At 35.7% G+C, this 15,943-nt stretch overlaps 4 protein-coding genes across 10 annotated transcripts in view; 3 read left to right on the top strand and 1 right to left on the bottom strand.

Annotated features, from left to right (window-relative positions):
* The first annotated feature begins 68 nt into the window (after positions 1 to 68).
* LOC105216885 (transmembrane protein 131 homolog) lies at positions 69 to 6,416 on the top strand. The gene is made up of 4 exons (XM_011191626.3): positions 69 to 870; positions 927 to 2,360; positions 2,459 to 5,525; positions 5,599 to 6,416. The coding sequence occupies exons 1-4, from the start codon at positions 277 to 279 to the stop codon at positions 6,207 to 6,209; spliced, it is 5,706 nt and encodes a 1,901-aa protein (XP_011189928.1). The 5' UTR covers positions 69 to 276; the 3' UTR covers positions 6,210 to 6,416.
* A 1,011-nt stretch (positions 6,417 to 7,427) lies between these two features.
* On the bottom strand, positions 7,428 to 8,490 carry LOC105216886 (ubiquitin-fold modifier-conjugating enzyme 1). Of its 2 annotated transcripts, XR_008471852.1 has the most exons (4): positions 8,090 to 8,490; positions 7,861 to 8,028; positions 7,655 to 7,797; positions 7,428 to 7,590 (listed from the first exon to the last, which is right to left on the bottom strand). XR_008471852.1 is itself a non-coding variant. In XM_011191628.3 (3 exons), exons 1-3 carry the CDS (start codon positions 8,342 to 8,344, stop codon positions 7,726 to 7,728), a joined length of 495 nt encoding a protein of 164 aa, XP_011189930.1. In that variant the 5' UTR covers positions 8,345 to 8,490; the 3' UTR covers positions 7,598 to 7,725. The 2 variants fall into 2 exon arrangements, 1 of the variants encoding a protein (XP_011189930.1); XM_011191628.3 differs by lacking the exon at positions 7,428 to 7,590 and having other exon boundaries at positions 7,598 to 7,797.
* A 346-nt stretch (positions 8,491 to 8,836) lies between these two features.
* LOC105216887 (palmitoyltransferase ZDHHC3) lies at positions 8,837 to 12,038 on the top strand. Its single transcript, XM_011191629.3, has 4 exons — positions 8,837 to 9,099; positions 9,166 to 9,573; positions 9,640 to 9,852; positions 10,691 to 12,038. Exons 1-4 carry the CDS (start codon positions 9,016 to 9,018, stop codon positions 10,847 to 10,849), a joined length of 864 nt encoding a protein of 287 aa, XP_011189931.1. The 5' UTR covers positions 8,837 to 9,015; the 3' UTR covers positions 10,850 to 12,038.
* A 2,219-nt stretch (positions 12,039 to 14,257) lies between these two features.
* Positions 14,258 to 15,943, top strand: part of LOC105216889 (myosin light chain kinase, smooth muscle) — an 89,541-nt gene continuing 87,855 nt past the window's right edge. For 2 of the 6 annotated variants that reach the window (XM_054234510.1, XM_029043262.2), the window contains exons 1-2: positions 14,292 to 14,492; positions 15,435 to 15,724. In XM_054234510.1, coding sequence (XP_054090485.1) covers positions 15,637 to 15,724 — 88 coding nt within the window. In that variant the 5' untranslated portion in view covers positions 14,292 to 14,492; positions 15,435 to 15,636. Of the gene's footprint in view, positions 14,493 to 15,434; positions 15,725 to 15,943 lie in introns of all 6 variants that reach the window. The other 4 variants (XM_054234508.1, XM_054234506.1, XM_054234507.1 and 1 more) reach the window with 3 other exon arrangements.

The following is a 15,943-nucleotide window of genomic DNA, read 5'->3' as shown; positions in this document are numbered from 1 at the left end:
TCCTCTTTCCAACCATACCCATTTTAACTCTGAAATCGGGGGATACTATACTAAAGCCGACCCAAAATAAATGTAAATTGAAGAATAAAAATAACAACAATACGTATTGGGAAAAAATCAGATCTAAATCTGATTGGACTTTAAATCGAAAGCAGTAATAAGGAGAAAGGAAGAAGAAGGACAAACGGAGGCCATTAAGCACACCCAAAGAGATACTACCGGCTGAAATAAACGTGTATCTTCAGACGAAACGAAAGTGATTATTTTTACGTGAACATGTCACGACCTTCGTCACTCGCATGGATGCTCATGCTACTCTTAAGTCGCGTAGCCGGCGACATAAATAGCAGCAGGAGTAGTAGTGAAAAACAACCGTTGAATTCCCCAACTGAGCTACCTACTCTCATGGAGACAACAACGCCTGCCATAGACGCAACCAGTGATGAACTGCAACGGAGTCTGCGTTTCGAACCACCTTTCGTTGATTTTGGTGAAGCGTGTCCTGTAGGTACTGCACGCGCATACACAGTGACGCTATTGAATCAAAATCTGAATCGCAGTGTGTACCTGACTTCTGTGTCTGGACGTACACCTACGTTCTACTCGAGTTTTTTTGAGTCAAAAGTTGTTCCGCCGCAAGGTAATACAACATTCAATGTGGTATTTTTACCGCGTATGCACGGCATTGTTGCCACTGATCTTCTCATACACACATCCTTCGGACAAGCACGTTTGCAAGTACGCGGCAAGGGACGAGATTGTCCGTATAGACTTAAGCCTTTGGTAGGAATTAAGGCTCCGCTTAATGCGACACTTACACCCGAAATTCAGATGTATAATCCACATAGTAAACCACTTCAAATACTCGAGGTAATCTAATATATTTTAGTTGTACCTTTACATAAGTAATTATCATAATTTTTCAGGTTTATAGCAGTGGAGGGCTTTTCCAATTAGAACTGCCGAGTGGTGGCCAAGAAGGACCACAAACTCTATGGGAGATACCGCCATATGAAACAAAATCGGTTATAAGGATTCGTTTCCATGCACGAAACGTTGGTAATCATACGGCTTATATACGCATTAAAATATCTGATCAGGTGCAAGAAGGAATTGGTGAGGCGGTGGGCACTGGCGGAAATGTGTTAGTAATTCCAGTCGAGTTTGAAATTTTACCATTGCATGGCTTGTATGCAGATAATCCCGTTGTTAACTTCGGTCGTTTTTCAACAAAAGCAAGCGGTGATGTAGCGCGTGGGAGCAGCGTAAAACCTGTACAATTTAAGCTACATTTACACAGTTCGCATATGCGTCAACAGTACGAGCTGCTTGACTTTAAGCTTCGTAACATTTCTGGATTAGCATTCGATCCCAAGGATGGAGTGGTCATGCTGGAGGTAGATGCGTTTGATAGCACAACAATATTGGATGAGTTAATGGTTTTGAGAAGTATACCACGAGAGCCACTACAGGACTCCATTACCCCATCACCGCATGAATTTACAATAATAATTCGGGCAGAACTATTCAAAGGCTCGCTACACTACGATACGAATTCTACAACCTTTATAACGCAAGCCACACTTGGTACGCGAGGTGGCAATAAGCGTACATTGGTGTTGCGTAATGACTATGAAAAACCTTTAGCGTTGCTCAATGTGAGCCTGCCACAGGATGATATAGGCAGTCGTGCGTTACGTGCTCAATTTAGTAGCGATTACCTCGACGCTATAGCCGACAGTGCAGCTGGCTCCCTTGTACTACCACCAGGAGGTTCTTTAGCGCTGTTGCAACTACAGATGCTTAATTCCAGCATGACATATAAGGCTAATTTACTCCTTCGCACTAATATTACACATGTTCAGTTGCCACTGGTAGTATGTGGTGGCCGCTTGCATGTCTCCACCTATGATACAGCGCGCATTCAAGCTGATGGACCATATAGCGTTGATCTAAATCTAGGCGCCATTCCATTGGCAGAGACATCGCATGACGGTTACATTGTGTTGCGCAATCGTAATCCCTTGCCTGTAAAGTTGAACACATGGAACTTTGTATCGCCGCAGGGTGTCTACTTTCATACCACTTTTCGCGGTTGTTTACGTCCTGCTTCTTTGCGAGCGTTACGCAATACAACGCTGAAGTTGGAGAGTGCCAAATTCAAATTATGCACTCAATTAGAGGAAGGTGATGTAGCCGTCTTTCAAGTGGCGATACAATCGTACATAACTGAGCAACATCAATGCACCCTGAAGATATGGACTGTTTATGAAGAGATAACCACAACGGTACGTTTTCGCACATGGATTGGCAAATTGGAAGTGGATCAAGAGCAACTTTACTTTAATGACTGCTTTCCGGTAAATTTATTTAATATTTCCAACACCGTTCTTGTAAATATTTCGCGAGATAACACGAAATATGACGTGCATGTTCTTTTTCTTTTCATCTCTTTCAGGGCAAACAGTGTTCGGCAGAATTAGCAATACGTTCCACATTTCAGCACTCCATACATATAACTTCTATAAATTTTACTGATGCCGGGTTGCATTTTGAGGATTACAACATTAACGGCTCGACTATCGAGGGCAACGCTATGACCAAAGTGGGCCGTATACACGTCAGTCCATCATTGTTCTGTCAAAATCGTTGCTATATACCGCAAGATGAGCGAACTAACACACTTGCATTCCCCGCACCGCCAAATACTCGTGGTGGCCCTAATAACAATTTACATTTTGATGAGACAGAGTTGCGTCGCAGAACAGAGTTATTTCGCCACCTAAAGTACGACTTTCAAAATATCGTTTTCACACTGAATAGCCAAGAGTTGCGGCAATTCCTTTTACAGTTGATTATCGACATAGAGTGGCCGAAATTCGTCACTGAGAAACCAATTCTGCCAACTGTAGAAGTGGGTAAGCCGCACGAAGTGCAGGTGCTACTTAGCAACCCGGCGGAGACACCAGTGCTACTGGATTACTTCTTAGCTGATCCAACGTATGCGAAGGCGACAGAGTTGTCTCTGCCACTAGAAGTAGTGGATATCGTGCCACACTGCTATCTAACCGATAAGGAAGTATTCACTTTGCCAAGAGGTGCGCCGCGACAGCCAGTACTATTGCAACCACGTACAAGCTTACCAGTAACGGTTCGTTTAAACGCACCTATGGCGGACACTTATTGTACATTGTTGCACATAAGAAATAATCTGACACTATACGAAGCGGTCTGGGTTAGCGCGAAGGTTGTGGAGTCCGAATTCCGGCTGGGCAATCGTAAACCCGGTTCGAATGTATCGCTTACATTTAATTTTACTGAAAAGCATTTCTCTATTTGCAATCCATCCACCACACATCAACACACGCCTAACGGTCAGAATGTCATTGGCGTGCTTAAGTATCCGAAGGTATTACTAAAGCGAAAATTCACGGCAAGAAACACTGGAGAAATTCCCATTTGGATAGAAAGTTTTCAAATCGGCAATCAAATGTGCTCTGGTTATGGTTTCAGAATAGTGGATTGTGAGAGTTTCGCTTTAAAGGCGAACGAGACGAGAAAGATTGAGATTGTATACACCCCCGATTATACCATGAATCGCATTATAGTGCCATTAAAGATACTTACCAATCTGTCTTATGATGTTGAGTACACAATGGTGGCGCAACTACCACCGGGTACGATCGATCAATGTTCCATCTTGATAGGGCGTCCAGAATGGGAAGAACGCATACGCAGCGCGGCAATTGTTGTGTTGGCTACTACATTTGTTTTTGTGCTGATTGCCGCTCACATCGACTATGACAACATATTGCATAGTCAGACGGCTTTATATGAAGCACGCGACAAAGGATCTGTACATCCGACATTTAATCTGCGCAATATTGCGTTGAAGGCACAGGCAGCCACGCATGTGCATGAAGAACAACCACAAACGACCAGTCGATTAGCAGCGAATGTACAATCAACGCGTTGCGGTGGCAACCACTCACAACACCCAAAAGGTAATACGAGCAGCAGCTGTAGTAGCAGTGGCAGCAGTGGTAGCTGCGGCAACAGCAATACTGGCGTGAAGAAACGAAGCTTAAAGCGGCAAAACAATTCGAATAGTAATGCAACGTCGTCTCGTGTAAGTCTACCATGGTCACTGGATTTGAATGTTTTCAAGAGTAGTGCGCCATTGCCAAAAACAACAAGTGAGAATGATAAAGCTAACCCCAGCAGTGGCGTAACTGGCACTCAACAGTCGACGGGAAGTGAAAACAGTGGCAAAAAGAGCTCATCTACATCAACTCAGCCCAAAGCAAATACGCACAATGATAAATTGGATAGAAGCAACAGCGGCAGCAGCGCTAGTAACAGTAACACCGCGGGTAAGAAACAACAGATACAAGCAGCGCCAGCACAGCCACAGGTGCAAACAACGCCGCCGAAACAGCAGCAAACACGTGGTGCGCGCAAACCCAAAAATACCGTTGCTGTTGCAGTACCAGTGCCCGAAAAAACAGACAAAGACAAAGAACAACCAAACGGCAATGGTATCAATCAAAGAGCACAATCTAACAATGCTGGTAATACAAAGAACGCACGTAGTAATACGAATACCAACAAGTCTGCCGTCGGCGAAACCTTGAGTAATATTAATGCTAAGGCCAATGTACCGGATGCTGGAACCAGTGGCGCACCAATTTCTACACCATCTCCTCCCATTAAGGATGTGGCACCGCAAAGTTCTTCAACCGGCGCAAAGTATGGGAAGACGCCAGGTCGCGAACGCCGCAAAGACGCACAAAATACTAACTCTGCAAATATTGCAAATGATGTTGCTATTTCGAATGGTCCGTCGTCGTCGGCGAATACATCACGACGTGCTGAACGCAGAAGTCGTCAACGTGCGGCAAACGCATTGCGCACATTAAATTTCGGTGATACATCAGCAACTGCCGTAGCGGTAACACGCATAAGGCCTACGACTGGAAATGACAATGGTGGTGTCGGTGGTGGAGGAGCAACTGGTGGCATGGGTGGTTTATTGGGTTGCTTAAGTTCGCCATGGGATACTTGTCAGGCTACTTTCAGCGATGTATTGCAAGCACCGCCCGTCAATGTGCCGAGCAAAAACTCAACTAAAGCAAACGATAAATCTAATTTCGAAATTGGTGATAGCAAGTCGGCATTCTTTTTCGCCGACAACATGAAAGAAACATCAGAACATGATTCAGAGTTTACCAATAAAGAGTTGCCACAACAAACGCAGCTTTTTGGACAAAACTCAGCAGACGCGGTTTTGGATAAAGTAGCTGGTGCAAACTCTACTGAATTGGGTCCAATCGGTTCGAAGAAATCGCCTTCGTCTACTCCCGTTTGGGAGCCAATTAACAGTAGTAGCAGCAGCAGTGGCAGTAGCATCCATAGTGGCAATGGTCTACAAATTCCAAAGCCGATTGTCTCTACAGGGGACTGCAGTTTCTTCTCGGATCTTTTAACCACGTATGAGTATGATGGAAATCGACAACAACTTAGAGGTAAGATGCAATAATTTATTTGTAAAAATAATGATTAAGAACGACATTATGTTTTCTTTTGGTATGGACGCAGATCTCTATGAAGTGAAAAAAGCACGAACCGAATATTTCGAATATATTTACAACGCACGGCAGCAGCAGTTGCAAGCTCAAGTGCAGGCACATGTTCAGGCACAGCAGCAGCAGTTGATGCAAGGTGTTGATTGGCCGCGTCTCAACTCGGGCACTTGGTCACCAATGGCGTATTCGGGACAACATGATACTCCGGGTCTTAGTAACGCTGCACTCGCTACAACTGTTCCATCGCCTTGTGCTGCGTTGATGAGTGGATTAGGGGCTCCAGTAGTTGGTGGTGGTAACGCCGGCGCAACCGGTTGGCCTATCGGTGGCGCCATCTCTTCAACTAGCAATGTTGTCAATGGCAGTGTTGGCCCTACGATTATACGTCCGCCGCCAGGATTGGAAAGCAACTTTCAGGGTATAAACAATACACAAGCAGTAGCGCAACAACAACAACAGCAACAACAATCATTAAATGTTTCGCCAACTGATGCAGGTGCTACCATCACAGCCGACATGCAGACATTCGATCCATTTAGTTCACTCAGCTCTATTTGGTCGGACAGCTGGCAGAAACGCAACAATAGTAACAACAGCAATACGAACAACGGCAACATGAAATAAATGGTGGTGTAAGATGTGTGTACGGACCTGAATGTTTGAAAATGTTAGGTTGAGCACGTTTTTGATTAACATTGCAATTTTTGATGTGCTTTGTAATATTGTCTTTTTTCACCAAATATTTACGGACTGTATACAAAGTAAACGGATTTATAACGTATCGTTTAACGTAGCCATACAATGCGCTTACATTAACCGCTAAACTCTGAATGGGTAGTTTATTTATTACTTAATGTTGTGAGAATTTTAAAGATTGCAAAAAATCTGATAATTGCAAATTCTGAAGTTAATAATTAGTTTTATATTTTGAAACGTGTTGCCATATGCTTACCCTTCCATTTCCCCACATATCTGTCCGCTTGCACCAACTTGTGCTCGATACATTTAAAAAATAGAAAAGTAATGAGAGATAGTGAGAGTTCCAAAGATAAAGTGAATCGATCAAAATTCGAAATTCAAACACGTGAAATTCGAAATTGAATAACTAAACGTTATTGTTGAAATTTGTCTTAATTTTTTTCTTTCCTACATGTTTTTAATTAAGCATAATTGGTGTTAAAATGAAAGGGGTGCAATCTATTTGAAAACATATGAAAACTGTACATTGAAATTTTTTTCTTTATTTTATTTATATTTACCACGCACTTGACTTTGTTATTTAATTTTAATATCGCGAAAGAAAAAATTATAATTTATTTTGGAAATTGTACTTTTACTTACAGAAGAAAGTAGAGAAAGAAAAATATACATGAAGTGAAATTATAAAACTAAAAAGTTACATACGTACTGAAGAGTATTGCTCAACACGCCCTGGATAGAAATGTAAAATGTATTGCGACACAATAGCCACAACTTTGATTCTTTAGAATAAACACAATGAATTCTTTAATTTAAACTCTATATCTATGGACTTAAGTGCAGTTGACGCACAGAATGAAATACATAAATAAGTACATGCATACAAACCAAATACATAATATACATCATTTCGAGTATACATTAAACAATTTTCATTTACTTGCAAAATCCATCGTGTATTTATTTAAAAAAATAGATTTGAAATGCAAAATTTTTGGTACAGCGGCAGAAAAGACACCCCCTATAATTGTGAGAATATGTTGCTGATTGACAGGATAAACATGCTGGTCAGTATACTAAAATTACGTGAAATGGTCTCTGAGCTAGTTACAAAACGGTTACACCTGCCAAACACCATTCAACTGTTGTGATTGCACTAATTTTATTTTCCATATTATTTTACGTTTTTTTTAATTACATTATAATATCAGAATCGCTTTGCTGGGTAGTGCTTACGCATAAATTTAACTATTTTAATTTATTAAGCTTTGGCGATAATACAGAAAAGAATTGGGGTTTCAAAAACCTGTAAATTATAATTTCAAATTTAATACAAAATTTATTTTAATTGATTTCAGGCACAATTATACTTTAGGTTTTATATCATGTTATCGGGTTTTGTTCTTGTATTATTGATCGAAAATTATCTAAATTAAGCATGTCACTTGTCCTTGTATGTTATTATGCCCTTTTCTATAAGATCAGGAATTTCAACTGCTAACCATGGTGCTAACTGAAAATAAGAAGAATTTCATAAACTTCGAAACAATAATTAAAATTTATTTTATGCACTTACTCCTAAGGCCATTGCATGTGCAATGCCAAATTTTGGTACATTGCGCGCCCACAAAGGTTTAAAATGATCGGTCAAACATATTTTACCACCGCGATACATTTTTGCAGTTTTGCCATCGAGTTCTGGTAGCGCTATCTCTGGCGCGGTTGTTGGATATGTGACAGGTATCTAATATATTCAAATGGAAATGTATACATCGTATTTCCTATTGGAATTTGTTTTAACTTACATCGAACTCGATATCAAATTCATATTTGAGTAAATTATGCATATACCAACATTTGCCAAACCAACGTGTGCCTTCCTTATTGGATTCTAATCGGAACCAGTCGCTTCCTGATTCTTTGTTGTTTTGAACGTACTTAATAAGAGCCTTGTATTCCTCCTTTAGCCTCTGCACCCATAACTCTTTGTCCCGTGGACCTGCACGCGTTTGCAGTAATGGAATGTTGCTAAGTGTCTTTCTTGTGCATTCGTCAACCATTATGGAAATAACTCAAATCAAAATTGACTAAAACAAAATTATTTTAACTTGATAAAATGCAGGATAATGATCACAACAAGCAATATACAATTGACAACAATTTTCACTTGAAGAAAAAACGACACGTCAAATAGTACTAAAAACTAGTGTTGCAGTAAAATCCATTATAAGGGTAGTACGAATGACATGGCTGGAGTGTACGACAGTTTCATTCCGCTACCTTTTATGTGACTTACGTTTGACAAACAAATTATTTCTTTGTAACATTTTAAATGAAATATTTGTTTGGATATAAACTTACTTGTCGCAATCTTGTATTTAATTCGTAAACAGTAGTTTGTGAAATTGGAACTGAATTAATTAGTGTATTTACTCCTAATGTTGAAATTAAAATGTTTTAGTACGAATCAACAAATTTACGAGGTTTACGAGGTTTTTTGCGAAAAGCTTACAAACGGCTATAAATTACATTACATATTTGTAGTATGTCATCCACGATACTTTGCTCAGCTGTAAGCAAACAGGTGGCAGCAACACCGTCAGCTGTTGCAATAGTCGCCGTACAAAGTTTTCCTTATAATTAAACAATTGTATTTTCGGGAAAATAAATGTATATATGACACTCACTAATTAAGTCGTGAAAATTTATAATTCTTGCAAAGTTCAGGGACATGCATTCACAATATATAACACTACATGGTGGCAGCCGGGATATGCATAATCGCTGTTGCGGCGGTCGTGCTTGGTGTGTAAAGGTGATTATGTTATATTCTTAGTATCTGATCTTTTGTATTTATATTTCTACATCATTGTTAATAAAGGATATATGTGGAATTGTGTGTGCTGTATTTACATGGCTGCTCATACTCTTCGCGGAGTTCGTGGTAATGCGTGTCATATTGCTGCCGAGCCCATACCCGGTTTACAGTACAATTAACATAATAATATTCCAACTACTTGCCTTTCTCGCTTTCGCCTCCCATATACGCACGATGCTATCGGATCCCGGCGCTGTTCCACGGGGAAATGCAACAAAAGAAATGATCGAACAAATGGGCTATCGCGAAGGTGAAATGTTTTTCAAATGCCCGAAATGTTGTAGTATTAAACCGGAACGCGCCCATCACTGCTCGGTATGTCAGCGTTGTATACGGAAAATGGATCATCACTGTCCATGGGTAAATAATTGCGTCGGTGAAAATAATCAAAAATACTTTGTGCTTTTTACGGTGCGTATTAGATTTTAAATATAACGCTTAAATAAACTTATATATAATGCTAATTGAATTTTACAGTTTTACATTGCTGCTATATCTATACACGCCATGTTTTTAGTTGTTACTGAATTTGCGCAATGTGTACATACGGAGTGGAGGCAATGTTCACCATATTCACCTCCAGCAACGATATTTTTATTACTCTTTCTATCATTCGAAGCATTGTTATTTGCAATTTTTACGCTTATTATGTTGGCCACCCAATTGACTGCCATATTTAATGACCAAACGGTAAGTAATTTGAGATAATAACTTTTAACTGATAAATACGTGTGAATATGATAACATATTTACAAAAGCGTAACCACGCATTCGTATAGTGAATGATTTTCTGAAAAGTTTTTGATTAAGTAATCGATGTATTGATATGGAATACATATCGCTCATTTACATGAATAGTGTCACAACGCAAAGTCTATTTTCAGAAAGCGGTTTAAAGTTTTCAATTGTTTTTTATTTACCAAATCCAGAAAACCGCCATAACTTCATTGAATAGTAATATATTTAATAAAATGCTGAGCTATGTATGTATATGGACTAAAAAAAGTATACCAAGGCTTTTTCTTAGGCATAAACGTGACCCCTTTTGAAATATGTCGTTATTTGTGAAAAATATGAATAAATTTCGCCGTCATAAGTTATATGTGTCGGTTTAGTAGAAAACCGCAACATGAACATTGTAATTATCTTTTCACCAATATCGTTGCAACACAAAATATGTTGTTCTTTCTGAAAAAAATAAACAACTCAGGTGTGTCGTTGTTGTGGTTAAAAACTAATGCAACATAACAGGATTAATAACGGCACAGCTAATTTTTCTTCGCATCAGAATGCATTTTTTATACAACATGGGCGATGAAATTGCGCAAAAAATCGTGTTTTTTAAGTTATGACACTATTCATGTAAATTAACGATATGTACATATGACTGTTGTGAACAACTTTGCGTAAGAGAAAGTATGTTGGCTTTTTTTTATTAAAATTTACCAAGTGTTTATATGTATGTTTATTATAACTTTTAAATTAATATACATTTCACTAATAAATGTCATAATATTTTTATTTACAGGGTATAGAACAATTAAAAAAGGAAGAAGCACGTTGGGCAAAAAAATCTCGTCTAAAAAGCATACATTCAGTATTTGGACGTTTTTCACTGGCCTGGTTTTCTCCATTTACGAAACCTTCTTGGCAAACAAAATTCAATGCGCATTTCTATTCAGTTTAGAAAGTTAACCGTTTGTGATTTACCATTTACCTTTTATATCCCAGTAATATGTGTACCCTACTTGGTATACTAGCTTAAAGAAAAGCATGCGTGAGCAAACGATCGATAATTATTACAATCAGCTTCGAATAGCTGAGCTAACTCCCGCTCTTTGCATATATATTCAATATCGGTGTAATGCTTTCCTATTACAAGAACTACAAGATACATTACAGTTCATGGTTATAGAATATGTATGTATAAAGCGAGAAAAAGTCTGTTAAATACTTAACATTTAAGAAAATTGTGAACATACATGCTTCTATTTCATGTGCAATTAAAGAGATGCAAAATGCTTCAAAACAATTTTATATTTAAAAATAACATACTAATTCGACGACATCTCTGAAATTTAATGGATATAAAATAATTCATTAAACAGTTGACACAGTTGTTATAAGATCAATGTATATTATTCATCATTCTGACTAAAATTTTGCCTCAAATGATTTAAATGAAAGTGCGTGAAATGTCATTGTGTCAAAAATATAATAATATTAATATTAATTATAATAATAATAATAAATAAATAAAAAATACTATTTCAGCTAACTCTTATACTCGAGGTTAATTAAAATAAAATGAATTGTGTTATATGCGAGAACAAATATTTTTTCGGAAGTATATATTAAACGTAAATTTTATATGAAGTAGTTAGCGAATGCAATTGTTGGGGTAAAATAAATAAGTAAAATCAATATAAAAATGTTAAAACTTTATTTTGAGTTCATTCAACTTCAATGATTTTAATTTCTACATCTTTTATTAAAACTCATCACTATAATTAATTGTTCTTTATATAAGTTTCAAATAGATGACTAAAATTAAGTATCTACTTATGTAAATAAATATCATTTTCTATATTATTAAGAGTATTGATACATTAATTTTTATAATGTTCATTTCAATGAAAATACTTCGATATATATATATAAATTTATAATTAATCATGAGAAGTTGATGACGAAACGAACAAAGTACGCATACATACATACATACTATATTTTATACCAAAAAGTTCGTAACTGCTTAAGATGTTCGTACATATTATATTATTTCAACTAAAAGATTTTGTATGGATTGACGATTTGCAATTGAATTATAGTTCTAACGAATATTTGATCAATAAATATAATTACTTTTCATTAAATGTTTTTTTCAAATTTTATATTTACATAAATTAATTGATTTCTCACCTGATCCTCTTTGACAACGTTCTTTACTACTCGGAGAAGGTATAAACAAAAATATCTGATTTTGTGACAAAAGGTGCTCCATATGTGGAGTGTGATATGTCTAATCTTTTACATAAAAAAATGAGTTGAATTTTTGTTCACAGTGGGTTAACAATTTGGTGGGGCTACGCTTATTTAACAAAATATGGTATTTTTCTCAAATACTTTTCAAAATATTATGGCATTTTTCTTATAACGACTTTATATAACTATTTAGGCTGTACTAAGTTTCGTAAACATTTATTTCATTTGAAATCTATTATATTTTATAGTAGGACTCCTTGACATTTTAAATATAGGTACGTTATCATCATCTGTACCAAGTGGAAGTGTCGGAAAGATTTTAATAAATACCGTCTTACATTTGTTTAATCAATAAAGAAAAGTATAAACTTTTAATAAAAATTTTAATCACTTTGTTTGGGTATTCTTAAGAGAACATTGCGTTCCCAAAATGATTTCGTTTATGGAAGCTTTCACTGTAGTTATATCCGCTTCTATTTTTGTATGTATAAATACAAAAAACGGAAACATGGGTGCTTTCATATAAGAGTTTTGGCGCCACTATCTGTTTAAGTACTCGTATATTTATGGAAATTAGAAGACGGGCAGCGCTTTCTTCGTTCTCTTATAATTCTTGGCGCTGTATTGAAATTTCTATAATTACAGGAATAACGAGCTAACAGCTGCTTGATAAAAGCAATTCGAAAAAGTAATCTATTAAACATGAAAAAATCGACTTTTGGTACGGCGCAAAATAAAATAAAATAAAAAAAAAAAAAAAATAAAATAAAATAAAAAAAAAAATAAACTAAAATAAAATGAAATAAAATAAAATAAAATGAAATAAAATAAAATGAAATAAAATAAAATAAAATAAAATGAAATAAAATAAAATAAAATGAAATAAAATAAAATAAAATAAAATAAAAAAAAAAATAAAATAAAATAAAATGAAATAAAATAAAATAAAATGAAATAAAATAAAATAAAATAAAATAAAATAAAAAGAAATAAAATAAAATAAAACGAAATAAAATAAAATAAAATAAAAAAAAAAATAAAATAAAATAAAATAAAATAAAAAGAAATAAAATAAAATAAAACGAAATAAAATAAAATAAAATAAAAAAAATAAAATAAAATGAAATAAAATAAAATAAAATGAAATAAAATAAAATAAAATAAAATAAAATAAAATAAAATGGAATAAAATAAAATAAAAAAAATAAAATAAAATAAAATAAAATAAAATAAAATAAAATAAAATAAAATAAAATAAAATAACATAAAATAACATAACATAAAATGAAATGTAAAATAAAATGAAATGAAATGAAACTAAATAAAATCAGATTTTTGGTACGGCGCAAAATAAAATAAAATGAAATAAAATAAAATAAAATGAAATAAAATAAAATAAAATAAAATAAAATAAAATAAAATAAAATAAAATAGAATAAAAAAAAAAAATAAAATAAAATAAAATAAAATAAAATAAAATAACATAAAATAACATAACATAAAATGAAATGTAAAATAAAATGAAATGAAATGAAACTAAATAAAATCAGATTTTTGGTACGGCGCAAAATAAAATAAAATAAAATAAAATGAAATAAAATAAAATAAAGTAAAATAAAATAAAATAAAATAAATAAAAAATAAAAATCAGATTAAAAGCTTTAGCCTTCTATCACAAGGGAGCGTTGGGGTCCTCACTCCAAGAATAGAAAACAAAAAATATTAACAACCCATGGAATGATAGTGATCAGATCTGAAAAGCTTCACAAATAGTCGTAACCAAAGCTTCCTTACAAAGGTAAAACATATAATGGACCCTGATTTACACCACTGTAAATCTTCTGCACTTTCTGTCTGCTGTCCTGCATGCCAGTGATCAGCCGAGCCGACGCATAGCTGCGGCATAAACAAACAAGCGAACTGGCGCATTGGTGCAGATGAGTTCCGCATACGCGGTGCACGACCTGAACATGAAAAGCTGCCGCCGTCTTTGCTCCACAATGACGAATGCGATGCGCGCACCATAACCGAAAATAGAAGAGCAGACCGTTTGTATGTATGTATGTGTGTGTAAGTGTTCATATGGCAACGAGCCATCATACATTGCTCCGGCGGCCGGCCGACCCGGCTGCTCAGTCTGAGGAAAACTATCGGAGATCCAGGAGGTGTTGTCGCTGGATGCGGAGCAGTGCGTGAACAGTAGGATTTAACTCTTGCCTGCACACATACATACATATACACATGTGAAAACAAGTAAGCAGAGCATATGCGGGATGTGCGAGTATGAAGTGATCGCTTGAGATGATATGTAGTCAGTCGGCGACGTCTCGCCCATAAGTACTTAGGTAAAAATAATGTGTACAATTCGGTGAACGGCGAATGGAAAATGTTCAATATTTCAAATTATAATAACCGTTAACAGTGAGAAAGTTGATCGCTCATAACCGCTACGCATACATACATATTGGAATTTCGTGTTTTGTGACCGATGGGCTATACGGGCGCCTGAGCTAGGATATAACGGTTAAAAAGTGTCGTTGAAAGTGTAATATCTTTGAAAATTCATTGGAATTCGACATACATATGTACATAATTAAATTTGATTGAGAATTAGGAAAAGCTCAAACGTTTTTTCGAAGTGAAATGGCAAATTCAGAAATATTTGTGTGAATAAAGGCTACTACATATTATATTGTATATTATTGAAAAGCGAAAATTTTAAAAATACCATACCAGCGAAAGGAAAAAAGAAAAAGATTACACGCTGCCGTGTATAAATCCGTTTATGCGACGGCCGGGAGCCATTAGCAAAGCAATGTGTTTCGCTGGTCTATACGAATACACTATAATGTGTGTTTGAGTGTTCGTGTGTGAAGGCAAATGTGTTGGTGCGCCAGCTAGTATATGAATTCCGTTATTCAGCGGCATGCTAAATATAAATATCGTATGCATATTTTTGTTGTAGCTCCTGTTTCTAATAATTTCGGCTGGTCGAGTCTGTGTTGTGGTCGCTACAAGAGCAAAGATAATAAGAAAATAATAAATAATAACACGAAAAGATATATGTACACACGTGTACATATGTATGTACATATGTACAAATATAAATAGTGAAATAAGCAATTAGTGTATTTAAAGTATTATTAATAGTTAGTGCTAGCAAAGAAATATTATTTAATGTACAAATATACATAGTACATATGTCTAGTATATAATCTAATATAATAATAATATAATTGTTGTTGTTGTAATTTCGCGGTTTTGTAATTTTATGTCCCATTGCCTAGGTGCGCATGAATTATAAGAAATATCCAAATACACCTACATATTATATACTACATACATACATAGAAATATCCGTGTTGAATAAAATTAAAAATTAAAGAAATAAAATAATCCAAGTGTCAAAGATTGTATCAAATACTTCGGCTCAACGCTGGCGTCCTTGCGTAGGACACACGAATCAAAATCGTCTTTAGCGTGTTCCCAATGGAGGCCGCCGACGATGCGTCAGCCGGTCTACTAGCCGGCCAAAGTGTAACTACAACAACAACCAACGATGCGATAAACACAACAGGTAAGCAACAAAAGAGGCAAACAAAGGCGAATCATATGATTAGTTGTTATGCAACTTTGAAAATTTTCTTTTCAACGACTAATGCGAAATTCAGTAAGATGAGTGGAGTTTTAAATTCATTTTAACTTAAATGCTCAGACATTTTTGTACACGGCTCTGAAAATTATTATTGTACGCCTTGGAATTGAAAGCAGTGCTTCTTAAAAAAAAGAAATAAAG

The sequence above is a fragment of the Zeugodacus cucurbitae genome, chromosome 6, assembly GCF_028554725.1.
Source record: "Zeugodacus cucurbitae isolate PBARC_wt_2022May chromosome 6, idZeuCucr1.2, whole genome shotgun sequence".
Classification (NCBI taxonomy): domain Eukaryota; kingdom Metazoa; phylum Arthropoda; class Insecta; order Diptera; family Tephritidae; genus Zeugodacus; species Zeugodacus cucurbitae.
This window is presented reverse-complemented; position numbering and strand designations above follow the sequence as displayed.